The sequence below is a fragment of the Xyrauchen texanus genome, chromosome 29 (genome assembly GCF_025860055.1).
Source record: "Xyrauchen texanus isolate HMW12.3.18 chromosome 29, RBS_HiC_50CHRs, whole genome shotgun sequence".
In the NCBI taxonomy this organism is placed as follows: Eukaryota; Metazoa; Chordata; class Actinopteri; order Cypriniformes; family Catostomidae; genus Xyrauchen; species Xyrauchen texanus.
In genome coordinates, this window is record NC_068304.1 from 28,134,173 (window position 1) to 28,149,161 (window position 14,989).

The window sequence follows — 14,989 nt, forward strand, 5'->3', positions numbered from 1 at the left end:
GTGTTAGGGAAAGTGAGTCAGAGGTCAACAGAAAGTGAGAGTACCAGACTAGTGGGTATGACGAATGTGACCTTTGACCCCTAACAGACAGGGAATGGGCAGATATAAGTCTTGCTTTCCTGTTCCCACCCATCCGTGAGGATATGAAGGAAGTTCGGTCCTTTTAAAACACGTAAATGAGCCCATTACCACACACACACTCCCGGTGATGAAGCAGGGACTCCCTCCCTCCACACCTGCTGTGTCTCAGGATACCCAGCCCTCACCTCATTAACTACATTGTACTCAAGACCAGCAGGTCAGTATCTGGATTTAGTCTTTTCCTGGCAGTACTCCCAAACCGAAGATCAGTCCTTTATCTTAACTGACATTTAAGTCAATAATAGAGCATATGTACTGGGTGAAGTCCAAAAGATTGTGTATGTTCTTAAAGAAACAAATATGTGGCAAACAACATTTACGAAAGCCTAGTGAGTAGCAACAAATACCCCCCAAAATAATATTTTTATAGAAAATGTTTAATTCTGTCATTTACTCACCCTTATGTTGTTCCTAAACCTGTATGATTTTCTTCCATGGAACACAAAAGGGATGTTTTAGTTCTATATCACTATTCACTTTCATTTAACTTTTTTTTTTTTTTCCCCAGACATGTAACAATATATTAACTACAGCAAAACTGCTATAGTGGAAGAGTGCTTGGTTTAATATACATTAAATGCATTTAATATACACTAATGAAAGTGAATTGTGCATGGTGTAAGGCAAGTGTTTTCCTCACATTTAATATGCATTTGATGTATATTAAACCAAGCACTCTTCCACTAGAGCAGTTTTACTATAGTTACTGTATTGTTACATGCTCAAAATAAATCAGCAAGTGAATAATGTGATGGCATTTTCAATCCCATAGCACTACAGTGCCATTATTGGTTGTATGGGGTACAGTACTGTGCAGAATTCTTTTTAAAAAACATTTGTCTTTATATATTCGGCGTTTAGTCTGTCAGTATGAAATATAAATTTTTGATTTCAACATTCCCTTTGCATACAGAATTGAATAGAAGAACAAGGAGCCTTAAAACAGATGGTGTGGCCCCCACAGAGCCTGGATCTCATAATCATTGAGACAGTCTGGGATTACATGATGAGACAGAAGCGACTGAGGGAGCCTAAACAGATAGAAGAACTGTGGCAAGTTCTCAAAGAAACTTGGAACATCTTATCTGTCAACAACAAAGAAAAACTGTGTCCGGGTGTACCTAAGAGAATTGGCGCTGTTGTGAAGGCAAAGGTCGTCACAACAAATACTGATTTACCTTTTTTTTTTTGTTTACTGGACTTTGCATAACATTAATTGACAAATAAAAACTATACATGGTATTATTTTTTTTAGGACATACTCACAATGCAACATTTTTCAAAAGTGCTTAAAACTTCTACACAGTACTTTATTTGAACCTCCAAAGATTGTAAGAACACCAGTTTCCATCATATTCCCATAAGATAATCATTACCACATGTCTGCAAGGGCATGACACTTCTAGATTTTAATGCGTCCTGATCTTTCACTCTGCTGTAACTACATATACTAAATAAAGATGGATGACATGGCATTACAAATGCCAGGAGATATATCTCATGTATGAAGATTAATTTTAGAATTTTGTCATTTGAGAACTTATCTCATTGTCCAGTATACATGGCATGACCAACATAATGCAAAAAAAGGCCTTAAGGGTTTTTTTTTTTTTTAAATATTATTGTGTTGCACAGTAACAGAAGATACATCTCAGTTTTGGGGTTTAGAAAACAGTCTAAAGTTGAAAGTTTAATCTTAAACACAAAACTTAAGGGCTGAATTCAGCCATCCCCTTTTTCTGTTTCACACAAGTATTTCACAGTGATTTCTAGAATCATCACACTTTAATAACCAACATTAACAGTACAAAGAATGTCAATAGTCATAAGTCAGACTTATATTACTTTATACAGTCGCATGCAGAGATGCATCCAAGCATGAGTTCTCACTTGGCACAATGCAGATTTGAATTCCAAAACACAAACAAGTACATAAAAGGCTCAATTTAGTTTATTTAGTCTATACAGGGATTCTCTCTAATTATAGTTTGAGCAGAATGCCAGCTAAATGTGTGAGAATATGTTCATGTGTTGGAGAGAGAAGTTACAACAGTGGTCTGGAGTGCTGCTGAGCTTAGCAGGTGAGATGAGATGTTGGGCTGCTGGGTTCGCACTGCAAAAAATAAATAGAAAATATTTTATTTATTTAATTAATCAATCAATCAATACTCAAGTAGGGAAGTCTAGGAGAAACTGTAACACTAATATTATTTAGTAATTCTCAAACTACAACTATTAATGGTACAGGCACATTTAAATATAGTGGTTTGTGAAAACAGGAAAAACATTTTTTTTATTTTTTTTATATAATTACCCAATGTCTCCCCTAATATGGATACAACCAGCAATAGAATCATAATGCAACAATATGGATCAAGTCCCATCAACCGTAATCAAAGCTCCAGCAACGTTCATTGAAGTCTGATGTACTCTTAAAATTGGCTGACCTGTGATGCTCTGTTCTGGCATAATGTTCTGATTGGTCAGACTATCCTCACAGCTCTGCAATCGCTGGAAGGACTCAAAGTTAACAGATGCATCATCTTCTGAAAGGCCGTGTGCCACCTGTCCGTCGCCAGGTCGACATACCTCAAAACGCACCCACTGGTAACTAAAGACAGGCAGTGATACTTAGTCAATATTTTGTACTGCACACAGGGAGCTTTTGTGAATAAACTTTTACAGTGGCTGCTCATGTCATGGCTAAATAACTCATTGTTATGACTTATACTTGTCATTGTGGCTTCTTATAAAATGTAGACTTAAAAACTGCAACAATCACATAATCTTTGGTATTTTTCTAGTGTCGGGTAATTTTTTTTACTACTGACTTGCTGCACTTGCGAGCCCCCGGACAGCTCTGGATCAGGTTCTGAATGGTTGGGTGAGAGAAACCAAAAAAGTCTGCTCCTGATGGAACAATACTGGCCAAGGATTTGCCCCTAGTTGAAAAAATCATGAGATTATTTTAACAAAAAGATTTTGTCAATGGGTGTCCATTTCTTCTTAAAATATCCTGTGTAGAACATTGAGAAAAATGGATTTATACTATGATTTGATAAATGCATGTTTGCAACACTAGAGACCAATTTCAGTTAACTATATGCAATACATAAAAGCAATTTCATGAATGAGTAATCCTACAGGACTCTACCTTCGGCCAGCGATGGCTTTAAGCAGATTTGTATGGCAGGTTAGAGCTGAGGAGGCCACTATTGCATTCTGTGGGTCGTCCTCCGGCGCGATCTCAAACTAAACATAAGAAGAATGAGTAAAATCGTTTTTTCAGCTCTTTTTCTGCTATGAAATTCTACTGACAACCACATAAGGTTAATGAAATATTGCCACTTTTACGGCAATGTTAACAGAAGTACAACTATTGTCCCTAATGCACTAATGTCTTCAACTATAGTAAACCTTACATGTGAGGGGCAGTTCAGATTTGCAATTCGCAAATGACTTAAAGGATTAGTTCACTCAAAATTGGAAATTCTTTCATCATTTACTACCCCTCATATTGTCTGAAACCCTTCTGCATTGCACTTATACTTGCATGTGAGAACCTGCGGTATTTTTGCTTTCATGAGGTTTAAGCACTAGGCATTGTGTACAATCTTCTCTCATGCACTTATGGTGCATTCAGACCAGAGGCATCGAGCGTCAAGTCGTTCATTTTCTATAGCAGCCAGTGTCTCTCAGCGGTGCAGCCGTGGGCGGCACATCTTGGGCAGTGTGGGCATCAGAGGAAAGTTAAAGTGTGGGCAACATTATGGTAATGAGCTTTGACGCAGTTCGGCGGCAACCTATTGGAGTATAGAAGTGCTCCGCTCTAGCGAAGTCTAGAGAACACAACAGTGTAAACTCTGGTTCCCACCAAACATTAGTTCCGAAAACAATTGGAGGAGAAACTGATTATTGCCATGGCGGGTTTACCTTTGCTTTCTCCTACCCTTTTTTCTTTCTCCTCCCTGCCAAGTAGGTGGTGATAGCACGAAAGATGTGAATCGGCAAAAACAGAAGATCTCTTCTGAATATGCAAAGGGAGGCTCTGCTAAAGTAGATTTACAGTAAAAAAAAAAAAGTGTTATTTTTTTATCCATTTCTCAAATATTGACCCGTATATGAAGACATGGATTTAACCACTGGAGTCATATAAATGTATTTTATGTTACTGTTATGGCTCCAACACACTACACGACTTTCAAAGACGTCGGATCATGGTACTGTTCATATTACAAAACTCTCTGTCTTGTCACTGAAGTCGTAGCGTTTTCAAATAACACGACAAATCCGCGACAGGGGTGAACACATTACAAGACATTTCACTATTGACGAATCCCCGACAACACTGCCTGGACTCCAAATTACGTTTCCCAACAGAGTACACGCGAGAAGTGATACGACATACAAAAACAAATGCATGATAATATGTTATGCATTTCAGAATATGATGTGTAGTTTTTAATTGCCTAAAGACATTTTATTTGTTACAATATGAAAAAGTACCTCATACTGATAAATCTATCTATCTATTTGTTTACCTGTCTGTCCAAGAGAATTGTCAATTTCTCTCCAACTCTTCTCTTTCTCCACCTGGTTGTGGTACAGTTCAGATGAAATGTCAAATATGTTGCTCCTGCCAATGTTCCACTAATTTTTCCTCCATTGCTTCGGTCAATGTGACTTTCTCGATACCGCAGCCTGTTGCAGGTACATCAGGACTCAAACTGAAACTTCCTTGCTCTCTCATTGGCCGTAGGTCAACGCTGCAGTTGTATTCAGTCAAAACATATTTTACATTGTGCGATTTGGAATCGCTGGCTGGTCCAGATATTTAACATTCTAAATATCTTGCTGACATCGGCGACGCGTCTGCGATTCTCTCAGATCGCGTCTTTGATAATTCATACACTGCAATCGTCGCTCACGGGAGCGAGCTTTGATTTGACAGCGATTTCGTGCTTTTGTCGGTGATCACCACAAAACTGTACAGAATCATACATATTTAGGGAAGCATGAGGGTGAGTAAATTATGAGAGAGATTTCATTTTTGGGTAAAAAAAATCCCTTTTCCGTGAGTCACTGTCAAATAATATTGTTCTGAAATCAGTGAATAGGGCGCCCATTGAAATTTCTGCTTTTGAATCTGCAGAAGACAGGAAGTCACACATGTTTTGGAAAAACAGTGTTGTTACGACCAACAATGAACCTGATTTGTAGTGGAATGAAGTAATGGATTTTTCCTATATTAGCAGGGATGAATATATAATAAACCTGTGCATGTGTGTATTGTATGTGTGCACCTGTGGTCCTTGGTCACCATCTTTGATTTGGCAAGTGTAGAGGCACTTCTGATCCGGGTTCTTCATACTGGCAAAAACTCTAGTGCTACAAAACCCCACAGGATAGATAGCGGTCTCGTCATGAAACAGAGCCCTATCTGTGATGATCTGAGAAAAAAACACAGCAAGAAAAGATTTCAATCTGTGCCCTATAGTAAATATGAATGTATTTTGATTATAACATTAAAAGGGATATTTCACCCATTTTTGTCCTGATTTACTCGTAAATAATGACAGAATATTTAGTAGTAAATAATGACAGAATTAAAAATGTTTGGATGGTCTATCCATTTTAATGCAGTTTTAAACAAAACACACTCATATTTATGAAGCTGCTACTTTTTATTGACAAAACCAATAACTGTTACGGCCTTTTCACATTTTAGCACAACAGAACTAAGAAGATTGGTTGACCTCCCCCAGGCTGTAAACTGTGAGTCCTCCAAGCACAATGGGAAAGACCGGCCTCCCAGAAGAGTCCAGCGAGATGGGCTTCACAAGCTTGCGTAGTCCTCCCTCGGTTACCTTCCTCTTCTTACAAATCTTTTTCAAGACTGAAAGTTGAGTAAATAAATACAGATAACAGTAGCCACTAAATCTACAGCTGACAGTCTCAAAATGCTAGAAACACCTATGCAAAATACAGCGGTGAGATGAACTCATCTTAAAAAAAAAAACACTCACGTTCTTCCCTTCCTCTCTCTTTTCGTTCTTTCTTGGGTTTCTTCAAGAGACTCTCTTCAGATCCTGAAAGTCCAGAGCCCTGGCTGTGACTCCCGGGGAGAATAGCGCCACCTGGTGTGCTGGACTGGGGTGTGACCGCATTGTGTGTGCTGCAGCTGGGAGTTGGGATTGGCTCGCCTTCAGCCACAGACTGATACTGCAACAAAGACTTCATCAGGAATCTAAAGACAGACGTGAAAGAGGAACAGGGCTGTTTCTCAGGGCTGCAACTACTGATTGCTTTGACCAATATTTGAGCGATCTGCTCAACAATAAAAATGGCCTGATGGTCCGAGGTCAGTATGAGACAGAACTGTCACTTGCACTATTGGGCTAGGGCTGTGTTGTCACAAAATATTACGTTCATTGATAATGTACATGCACGTGTCATTAGGCCTTGCGAACATAAACATTTGGTTTTCTGTGGTGCACTGAACACTCACATTTGTTATGAATTCTGCTTATTTAAATGTCACAAAATGGCTTCTCTTTGAAACATAAGTTAGAATAGGTTGAAAATTATAAACAAATATATTTGAATTTTTAGCTAATGAAAAAAAATCCTTATTATTTTTCCCTATTGACAAAAATATAAATGCAATAGCATTTAAAAATAATATATAATTGGCTATTATGAACAAAGTATTAGCATTTTTTGGGGGGTTTATAGTAAAAAGCTGTACACGCTGTATGCATTTGTATGCATCTGGACCAGTGACGTGATGCAATTTGTTTTGTCCGCTTCTATAAATTATACACAGATACATTAAAAATGCATTTCAAACCAAACAATTATTTGAATACACCCCTTGTATGATTAACGTGTTTTCAATTACTGAGTTACAAGTCATTTTTATATTTTCTCTGGGGCTTACAGTAAAAAATGTAATGTGATGCAACAGTAAAAAAGAAAGTCTCTTTAAAAGCTGGAATTCTTGGAAAAAGAAATGTTGGCATGAGTAGTGCAAAATAATCTTTTATTATCACTTCTTTTAAAAAAAAAAAAATATATGATTATTTAAAAAAAAAATGTGTCCACCAAGTTAGTCATGTAGTGCCAACCAACATGTAGGTAGAAATTATCATGTTACAAAAATCACAAAATGGAGAAGATCTCTTTAGACCCACAAGACTGTGTGAAGATTTAAATAAAAAAATCATGATATTTGTAAAAAATATATATTTTTAAACTTAAAACATATGTTTGAAAACCTTTTTGAAAGTAATGATGAAGTTGTGCACACTCATGTATTCAAGGTGCAAGGAAACTATTTTAATACCTTTTACTTGATGGTTGCACCGCAATACAATTCATTAAATAAAATTTGTTTTGTACAAAATGCTATAAATATTTGTAAAAACAAGAACTGAGCTGTGGCTCAGTTGGTAGAGCGGGTCGGCCACTAATCACAGGGTTGGTGGTTCGAATCCCGGCCCACACGTCTCCACATGCCGAAGTGTCCTTGGGCAAGACACTGAGCCCCAAGTTGCTCCCAATGGCAGGCTAGCACCTTACATAGCAGCTCTGCCGCCATTGGTGTGTGAATGGGTTAATGAGACGCAGTGTGAATGGGTTAATGAGACGCAGCGTAAAGTGCTTAAGGCTTAAACAGGCGCTATATAAGTGCAGACCATTTACCATTTGTATCACCTCGGACAACCTTATTTGTCAAATGACCCATCTATATAAAATATGAATGGAAACAAGTAATATGAGTATTCAAGCTTTTTAAATATTACTACAGTCATTAGGCTACTCATGCTTTGATTGATTCGGTTAACTTTAACAAACCTCCTTTCCTCTTTTGCCCAGACAAACTTCTCTTCCAGGTGAGCAATCTCATCATATAGAGCTGCATTTTCCTGTGATTCCAAAGACACCAAACCAAGCACGGTTACCATGGTGATATCTACGTCCCAGTGCATACGTTCCAACGTTATAAAACATTTAAACAGTTGGGATTAAAAAAACGTTTACTCACAAAAATCATGGCACGTGCAGCTTTGCGTAAACGGAGGTACTTCAGTCTGTACTTTTCATTTTGGTTCTTGCGAGGACCTTTCCTGACCTTAGGCCTGGGCTCAACATGGCTCGTGGGGGAAGGTAGGGTACCCAGGGACAAGCCAGACCCTGAACTTGAGAAGGTTGACTGGGAAGAGAATGCCTGCAATGCCTGCTGTCTCTCTTCATCAGTCTACAAGTAACAAATAATGAAAGAGTTTATCCTAAAACATCAGAGAGGAAATGACCCATCATCGGCCTGAAAAATATTACAGCGCTGAAAACACAATTTAAAGGTGAAGTGGGTAATTTGCCATGTTCAAACCCTTTCTCCTATCCCAGTTAAAATACACATATAAGAATGCCATTTGTACATCCTGAAGAGTGTTAACGCTTGATTTGTTTTTTTTACTCTTCAAAACAGCAGAACAATATTTCAGTTTATTCGAGCAGACCAACATGTCAACTTCTGGCTCAACAAATGTCATGAATTCAGGGTGAGACTGTCTGTTTGTTAAACAAAGGCACCTGTGTAGAACAGACTTTTTTTTTTTTTTTTATTAACCTTTTAATTAGGTCCTGCTAAAGGCACAGAAATGACACACTTCACCTTCAAAGTGGTCCACACAAAATATAAATTGACACCGTTAATGACAAAAGTGAGGCTGATACATGCTTTGATAATGACTCCAAACTAGAAACAAATTAATTAAATAATAACTGGACTAAATAATCCCAGCAGAAACATGAAAAACAACGACAAAACAATGGCACTAGTAAGTTCTAATAAAAGCAATTACAGCAACATCAAATTCAATCTAGCAATTAGACAACTATCTAAAGCTGCGTCTAGGCCCTCATTTACACAGCTGAAGTTGGTGATGTACTTATCACAGAACAAACTTACCAACAGGGCAAAAACTCCATTTCTGCTCTCAATCCTCTTGAAGCGTCTGCTTCCTTTTTGTGTCTGTAACACACCGTGAGACTAAAGCAAATGCTGCATTCTGAAAGCTGAATTCTACAGAAAGACTCTTAATGACTTTTGCCATGAAGCTATTTCAGCTACACACTAATCTGACCTTGCCTTTCTTTCTTAGAATTATATCTTTAAAACTTTAGTGAACATAATAAAAAAGACAAATACAAATAAAATCATGCATACAAATAAATACTGGTACTGAACGGAAAAACAAAGTAGACAAATGGTATATGATTGACAGGTAACAGCACGATAATGTTGTATGAGTCTCACCTCTCGATACATGACAGCCTCAAGACTTGACTTTGCACTGTGAAAGGGGGTAAAAAAAAACAGCAATTAATATGCCATTTGTGTATGTGGTTGTGGCTTTGAAGATTTAAACCTAAAGAAGCAAATGCTATTTTCTTATTATTTCTGTACTTTGACTGCACCAATCCACGATCAATGATCCTCTGCTTGATTTCCTTGATGTGCATGGGCCGTCCAGCCTCTTCTAGTACAATCTAAAAGCAATCAGGTAGCAATCTGATTTCAACAGTTCTTATAAAGAGATCTTTGGGTGCCTAAATTCTCATGTCACACATATAATGTGAAATAACTCAGCAAGGGAGAGCTTCACCTGAGCAGCGTCGAGCCATGTAAGGTTCGGTTTGTCTGTAACCTCACAGGGGGTTTCGCTGAAACAGAGCAGCAGATATGATACATATGATCCAGCTCAAAAACTAAATTTCATACTGATGTTATACTGTAAATATCCTTCATGATAAGATCAATTTAACTATGATTTATTATATTTTTAAAAGGATTTGTTATAAAAATAAATGGCAGCCAAATCATTTAGACTAGCTAAATTCAGCTATTACTACACCTGCCATAGTTGTTAGAAACATTGATTCTTTCACTTCCCTTGTGGATTGTTTAGCCTAAAAAGAGAGCAAGATGCATATCTAGACAGCATATTTTGGCCATAATAAACAGCATATGATGGCCAAAAATGCTGTCTAGGCAGGCACAGACACAATGTTACTATACTGAAAACAATTTAATTAAAAACTAGTACGGTAATTATCCACTATATGAATCGAAAGACTTGAGTCAAGAAGTGGATATCTGATAGAGAAGAAACCCTGTATTAGTACCACGAGACAGCATTACCATATAACTTTGACATTCGACTTTACTGAATATTTACCATTCTTAGTATTTACATGGTATACCAAGGCACAAATAAATGGCACTTCATACTATTTTTAGTAGTCCAACATAAAAAAAAATATATAAAACAGATGTTGTCCAATGAAAGGCTTGAAAGCATGCTAAAAGGATGTTTTGATATATCAGAAACCCATTATCATTAGCCCAAACTCACGAGTCTAGACTCTCAGTTGCTCCAGTCAAGCTGGTCATACTGTCCAGGGCTGGAAACAGAGAATAATTGCCCTGCCCGTCTGCCTCCATCTCCGACTCAAAATTTAGCGAATCCATGACTGTCCGATATTTATTTCACAGCTCTATGGACGTCAATATCTGTTAAACATACAACACACGCTTCATTTCATTGACTGTGCTAAGCTAACATTTGTAAACAGGATCCAGCTCTGCAAGGAAACCAGTATATAAGTTTAACTGTTCACTCTCATGCGATCCTTACCACGGATGTTGTACTTATGTTCTGTACAAAAAGAGAAATTATGTAATAATTTTCATTTTCTTCTTCTTCTTGTTAATGACCATTCACTCCTAGGAGCATTACCGCCACCTACCGTATTTTATATCCTACATTTTTTTGCCTAAAAACATGAAGCTCTGCCAAGATCATAGAGCTGTGTTGTGGACCCGGCATCAGATGGCGCTGCCAGTTCAGATCCTCCCTCCATCCTTTATCAAATCCCAACACAGTCCCAAATTAAGCATTGCACCATATTATATTCTTCTATGAGCCATTCCACCGAATGGGTGACATTTCTGTCCCCAGGACATTATATGTATAAAAATGCACGAAAATTAACTCTAAAATCCATTTTATTATTAAGCAAAGTGTCCCACACATTAAGCTAAATGCAAATGTAAAATTTTAATTAAAAATATTAATAAAACCTACCTAGAACACTACATATATTGCATTTGTTGCATGTCCCACTCTCTATGTCTATATTTTACCATGAAATATAATGATTAAAATCCTTCAGAAATCTTATTTCTTTTGCATTGTTGTGTGACTTTATATCCAATCTATGCTTTTATTAAAAAAAAAATCCTGAGAAAACAATATTTTAGCTAATATTTTAAATAAAATAAACATTTTAGTCATGTCCCCAGGTTTTCACTCAGTCCTGTTACGCTAACACATTCCCCCCTCTAAAAAACTTAGAACATTCCACAAGACACATTTTCAACAGGAAGTTGCATTCTGAAGGCAATGGGAAGACAAAAAGTAAGTCCTCTCATTTTATTTTCTGTATATTTGATGATATTGCAGATATTTCCGAGAAGGTCAATCTCAACATACTGTCCTGTTACCTAAATTATTTGTAAGATGTTATTAATTTATTTTTAAGATACAAATTTTTGGTAAATCACTACAATTTGCTAAGTATCCTCATGCTATTAGCATGTATGCTATGTGGCTATATTTCATGTGTTTGCTAATTCTATGCTAAAAACTCAGTCCTGTTACCTATAACAGGACTGAGTAACAGTAACAGGAGTGAGTAGCATCCTCCGGTGTATTGATTTATTAGTGTAAGTATTAGTTTATGTAATACAATTTACTTGATTTTTTTAATTTTACAGTTACTGTTACTTAAGTTGTAGACGTATAAGTTTTACAATGTGAATACCATGCTTACAGGGAGCCAATCCACCACTAAGTGCTGCAGAAAGGCAGCGACTCTATCGCGCCCAACGCGATGCAGACCCAGAGAGGAGACAGAAATATTTAGAGAAGGAAGGTGAAAAATACAGGAAAGGACCTTGAGTCAGGCAGGAAGAAACTAATCAATGACCTCAGTCAGAGAGAAAAGGGCAGACGTCGCAGAAAGTGGAGGGAGAATTATCACACATTTCACATCAACAATCAGTTCAAACACTACAGGACATTGAGATAAAACTTAAAAGTTCATGAATGCTTAATTCATGTTGACTTTTCAGAAACTTACCTCTGCAAGTACAGCACAGAAATACAGGCAGTCCACTTCGGAGCATCACATCAGCAGGCAACACTGCACACAGGTGTGCTTTATGTGCATGCAAACCCTCGCCCGATGTCCTTCTGCACAGTGTCACCCTCAAGAATAAAGGACCCACCAGCAATCTGGCAACACTTGTCACCAGTGCTTGATTATGTGCAGAGTGCACATCCAGAGGTCTCCACTGTCCATTTTTACAGCGATGGCCCCTGCACTCAGTACAAACAACGAGGTAATTTATTCTTGTTTTGTACTGAGCTGTTCAAGCGGGGATTCACTGCTAGGACGTGGAACTTTTTCGAGGTGAGCCACGGGAAGGGTGCCCCGGATGGTGTGGGAGGGCCCCTGAAGAGGAGGACTGACAATCTAGTCAGCCAAGGAAGAGATATTCCGGATGCTGCAGAGCTGTTTGCTGTGTTGAAAGAGACAAACACAAAAATCCAGTTGTTTTTTGTCAGCGAGGAAGCAGTTGATAGTGTAGTTTCAGAGATGCCCAATGATGTGCCACCAGTTCCGTCCATTATGAGGATCCATCAGGTAGTGTCCCTAGCCCATGGAGAATTGATATACAGGGACGTCAGCTACTTGTGCACGACAACACAAAATCTGAACTGTGGGTGCTTGAATGCAAAGCATTTCAAGTTTAGCAATCAGCAGACAGTTCCCATGGCCCCCACAGAGACAGAAGTTCAGTGGCAAAGTCTTGAGGTTGTTGGCAAATGGTGTGTGCTGAAGTACGATGGTGATCTTTTCCCTGGTGTTATCACTGATACAAGTGAAACACATGTTGAGGTCCGTTGTATGCAAAAGATTGGGGTCAACCGTTTTTTCTGGCCAGCCCCTGAAGACATCCTTTGGTACTTGTTTGAGGACATTGTGTGTATTATCCCACCCCTGAGGCCAGTCACAGGTCGTCACATGGAAATCGAGAGCGAAGTCTGGGCCAAACTAAATACTTTTTAGAAAGGGCCAGGCAAGTTTGTGTTCTTTAATTTAGTGCAATTCTAACTAAAACACTGTTGGACGTAGTTTTTGCAACTGAACATGTTTTGTTTTGTACATGAAGATGGAGAGGACCCAGGGGCCAGAAACACCCACCATGGCATGCTGATGGGGAAGGCGATACACCCGCCACACTCTCTATCTCCGTTCTCTTTCTCTCTCTGTCTTTCACTCCTTTGTTCTCTTTTCATCATCTTTGCTGACAAACCAGTACATTCCTTCAGAAAACTCTCACTCACTCAGTCCGGATACATTCCTGTTACGTTCATTCCTCCATCTCCATCTTCAACCGCTTATCCGAAGTCGGGTCGCGGGGGCAGCTGCTCCAGCAGGGGGCCCCAAACTTCCCTATCCCGAGCCACAGTAACCAGCTCTGACTGGGGGACCCCGAGGCGTTCCCAGGCCAGTGTGGCGATGTAATCTCTCCACCTAATCCTGGGTCTTCCCTGAGGCCTCCTCCCAGCTGGACATGCCTGAAACACCTCCCTAGGGAGGCGGCCAGGGGTCATCCTTACCAGATGCCCAAACCACCTCAACTGACTCCTTTCGACGCAAAGGAGCAGCGGCTCTACTCCGAGCTCCTCACGGATGACTGAGCTCCTCACCCTATCTCTAAGGGAGAAGCCCGCCACCCTTCTGAGGAAGCCCATTTCGGCCGCTTGTACTCGCGACCTAGTTCTTTCGGTCATGACCCAGCCTTCATGACCATAGGTGAGGGTAGGAACAAAAATTGACCGGTAGATCGAGAGCTTTGCCTTCGGCTCAGCTCTCTTTTACGTGACTAACGGTGCGATAGAGCGAGTGCAATACCGCCCCCGCTGCCCCGATTCTCCGGCCAACCTCCCACTCCATTGTCCCCTCACTCGTGAACAAGACCCCGAGGTACTTGAACTCCTTCACTTGGGGCATTCATTCCCCACACGTTCATTCCTGTTACGGAATTTTCATTCCTGTTATTAAATTGTTTTTCTCTAAAAAATTAAATTAAACCACTGATTTTCTCAATTGTGTTATGTTCATCATTTATCCAATAGTTTAATTAATTACATGATACAAATATTTATAAATGTAAGGTTTGGGTCTCCTTTAAAATTAAAACACCTTGTGTGCATATATAGTGATTTTTTTGTGACAAATGTCAATTATTTAAACATGCAACCTACCATTTATTTAAAATAAACAATTTTGTGAGAGGAAAACAAAGACATTAGTTGAATTTTTTTTAAACATGGTTTTTAAAAGACACACGATTTTTGGTAACAGGACTGAGAAAAATGCATCCATCTCCCACTTTGAAACTTTGTAAAAAATGAAATAAAGTTACCTGAGATTGACCAATATACATTTTGAATAGTGAAATATGTGTGTTATTAGATTCAGTGTTGAAAAAAGATAAAAAAATTAGTTAAATTTTTTTAAGTTACAACAGGCAAATGTCACCCTTTCGGTGGAATGGCTCAAAAGTGCTTTATACACCTGTGTATCAGCTAAACCCAAAATATCTTCTACACTTACTGATCTACCCTCAAAGCTCTCAAATAAGTTTTTACGATATTCATTATATCACATACCAGCAGTACATGCTCCACAGTTGTCACACAATCCA

The 14,989-nt window shown here is 38.6% G+C and overlaps 3 protein-coding genes across 4 annotated transcripts in view; 2 read left to right on the plus strand and 1 right to left on the minus strand.

Annotated features, from left to right (window-relative positions):
• Positions 1–1,725, plus strand: part of LOC127622990 (protein jagged-1b-like) — a 61,972-nt gene extending 60,247 nt beyond the window's left edge. The window contains exon 15 of the mRNA XM_052097213.1: positions 1,055–1,725. Coding sequence (XP_051953173.1) covers positions 1,055–1,060 — 6 coding nt within the window. The 3' untranslated portion in view covers positions 1,061–1,725. The remainder of the gene's footprint in view (positions 1–1,054) is intronic.
• A 193-nt stretch (positions 1,726–1,918) lies between these two features.
• Positions 1,919–10,966, minus strand: tbrg1 (transforming growth factor beta regulator 1). Of its 2 annotated transcripts, XM_052097214.1 has the most exons (15): positions 10,845–10,966; positions 10,563–10,720; positions 9,813–9,870; positions 9,614–9,696; positions 9,464–9,500; positions 9,116–9,178; positions 8,189–8,401; positions 7,999–8,069; positions 6,168–6,388; positions 5,898–6,037; positions 5,445–5,591; positions 3,296–3,393; positions 2,973–3,083; positions 2,589–2,752; positions 1,919–2,254 (listed from the first exon to the last, which is right to left on the minus strand). In XM_052097214.1, exons 2-15 carry the CDS (start codon positions 10,676–10,678, stop codon positions 2,166–2,168), a joined length of 1,611 nt encoding a protein of 536 aa, XP_051953174.1. In that variant the 5' UTR covers positions 10,679–10,720; positions 10,845–10,966; the 3' UTR covers positions 1,919–2,165. The 2 variants fall into 2 exon arrangements, with proteins under 2 accessions (XP_051953174.1, XP_051953175.1); XM_052097215.1 differs by lacking the exons at positions 9,116–9,178; positions 10,845–10,966 and having other exon boundaries at positions 10,563–10,837.
• Positions 10,967–11,614: 648 nt separating this feature from the next.
• On the plus strand, positions 11,615–14,118 carry LOC127623345 (uncharacterized). Its single transcript, XM_052097765.1, has 2 exons — positions 11,615–11,627; positions 12,045–14,118. The coding sequence occupies exon 2, from the start codon at positions 12,457–12,459 to the stop codon at positions 13,342–13,344; it is 888 nt and encodes a 295-aa protein (XP_051953725.1). The 5' UTR covers positions 11,615–11,627; positions 12,045–12,456; the 3' UTR covers positions 13,345–14,118.
• The last annotated feature ends 871 nt before the right edge of the window (positions 14,119–14,989 follow it).

Coding starts and splice junctions, on each gene's coding strand:
- tbrg1 (XM_052097214.1), bottom strand. CDS start 10,678: ATGGATTCGCTAAATTTTGAGTCGGAGATGGAGGCAGACGGGCAGGGC. Junction 8,402..9,115: donor ATGGAGTTTTTGCCCTGTTG/GTAAGTTTGTTC, acceptor TGTTACTTGTAG/ACTGATGAAGAGAGACAGCA. Junction 2,255..2,588: donor GCCAGAACAGAGCATCACAG/GTCAGCCAATTT, acceptor TATTTTTTGCAG/TGCGAACCCAGCAGCCCAAC.
- LOC127623345 (XM_052097765.1), top strand. CDS start 12,457: ATGTCCTTCTGCACAGTGTCACCCTCAAGAATAAAGGACCCACCAGCA.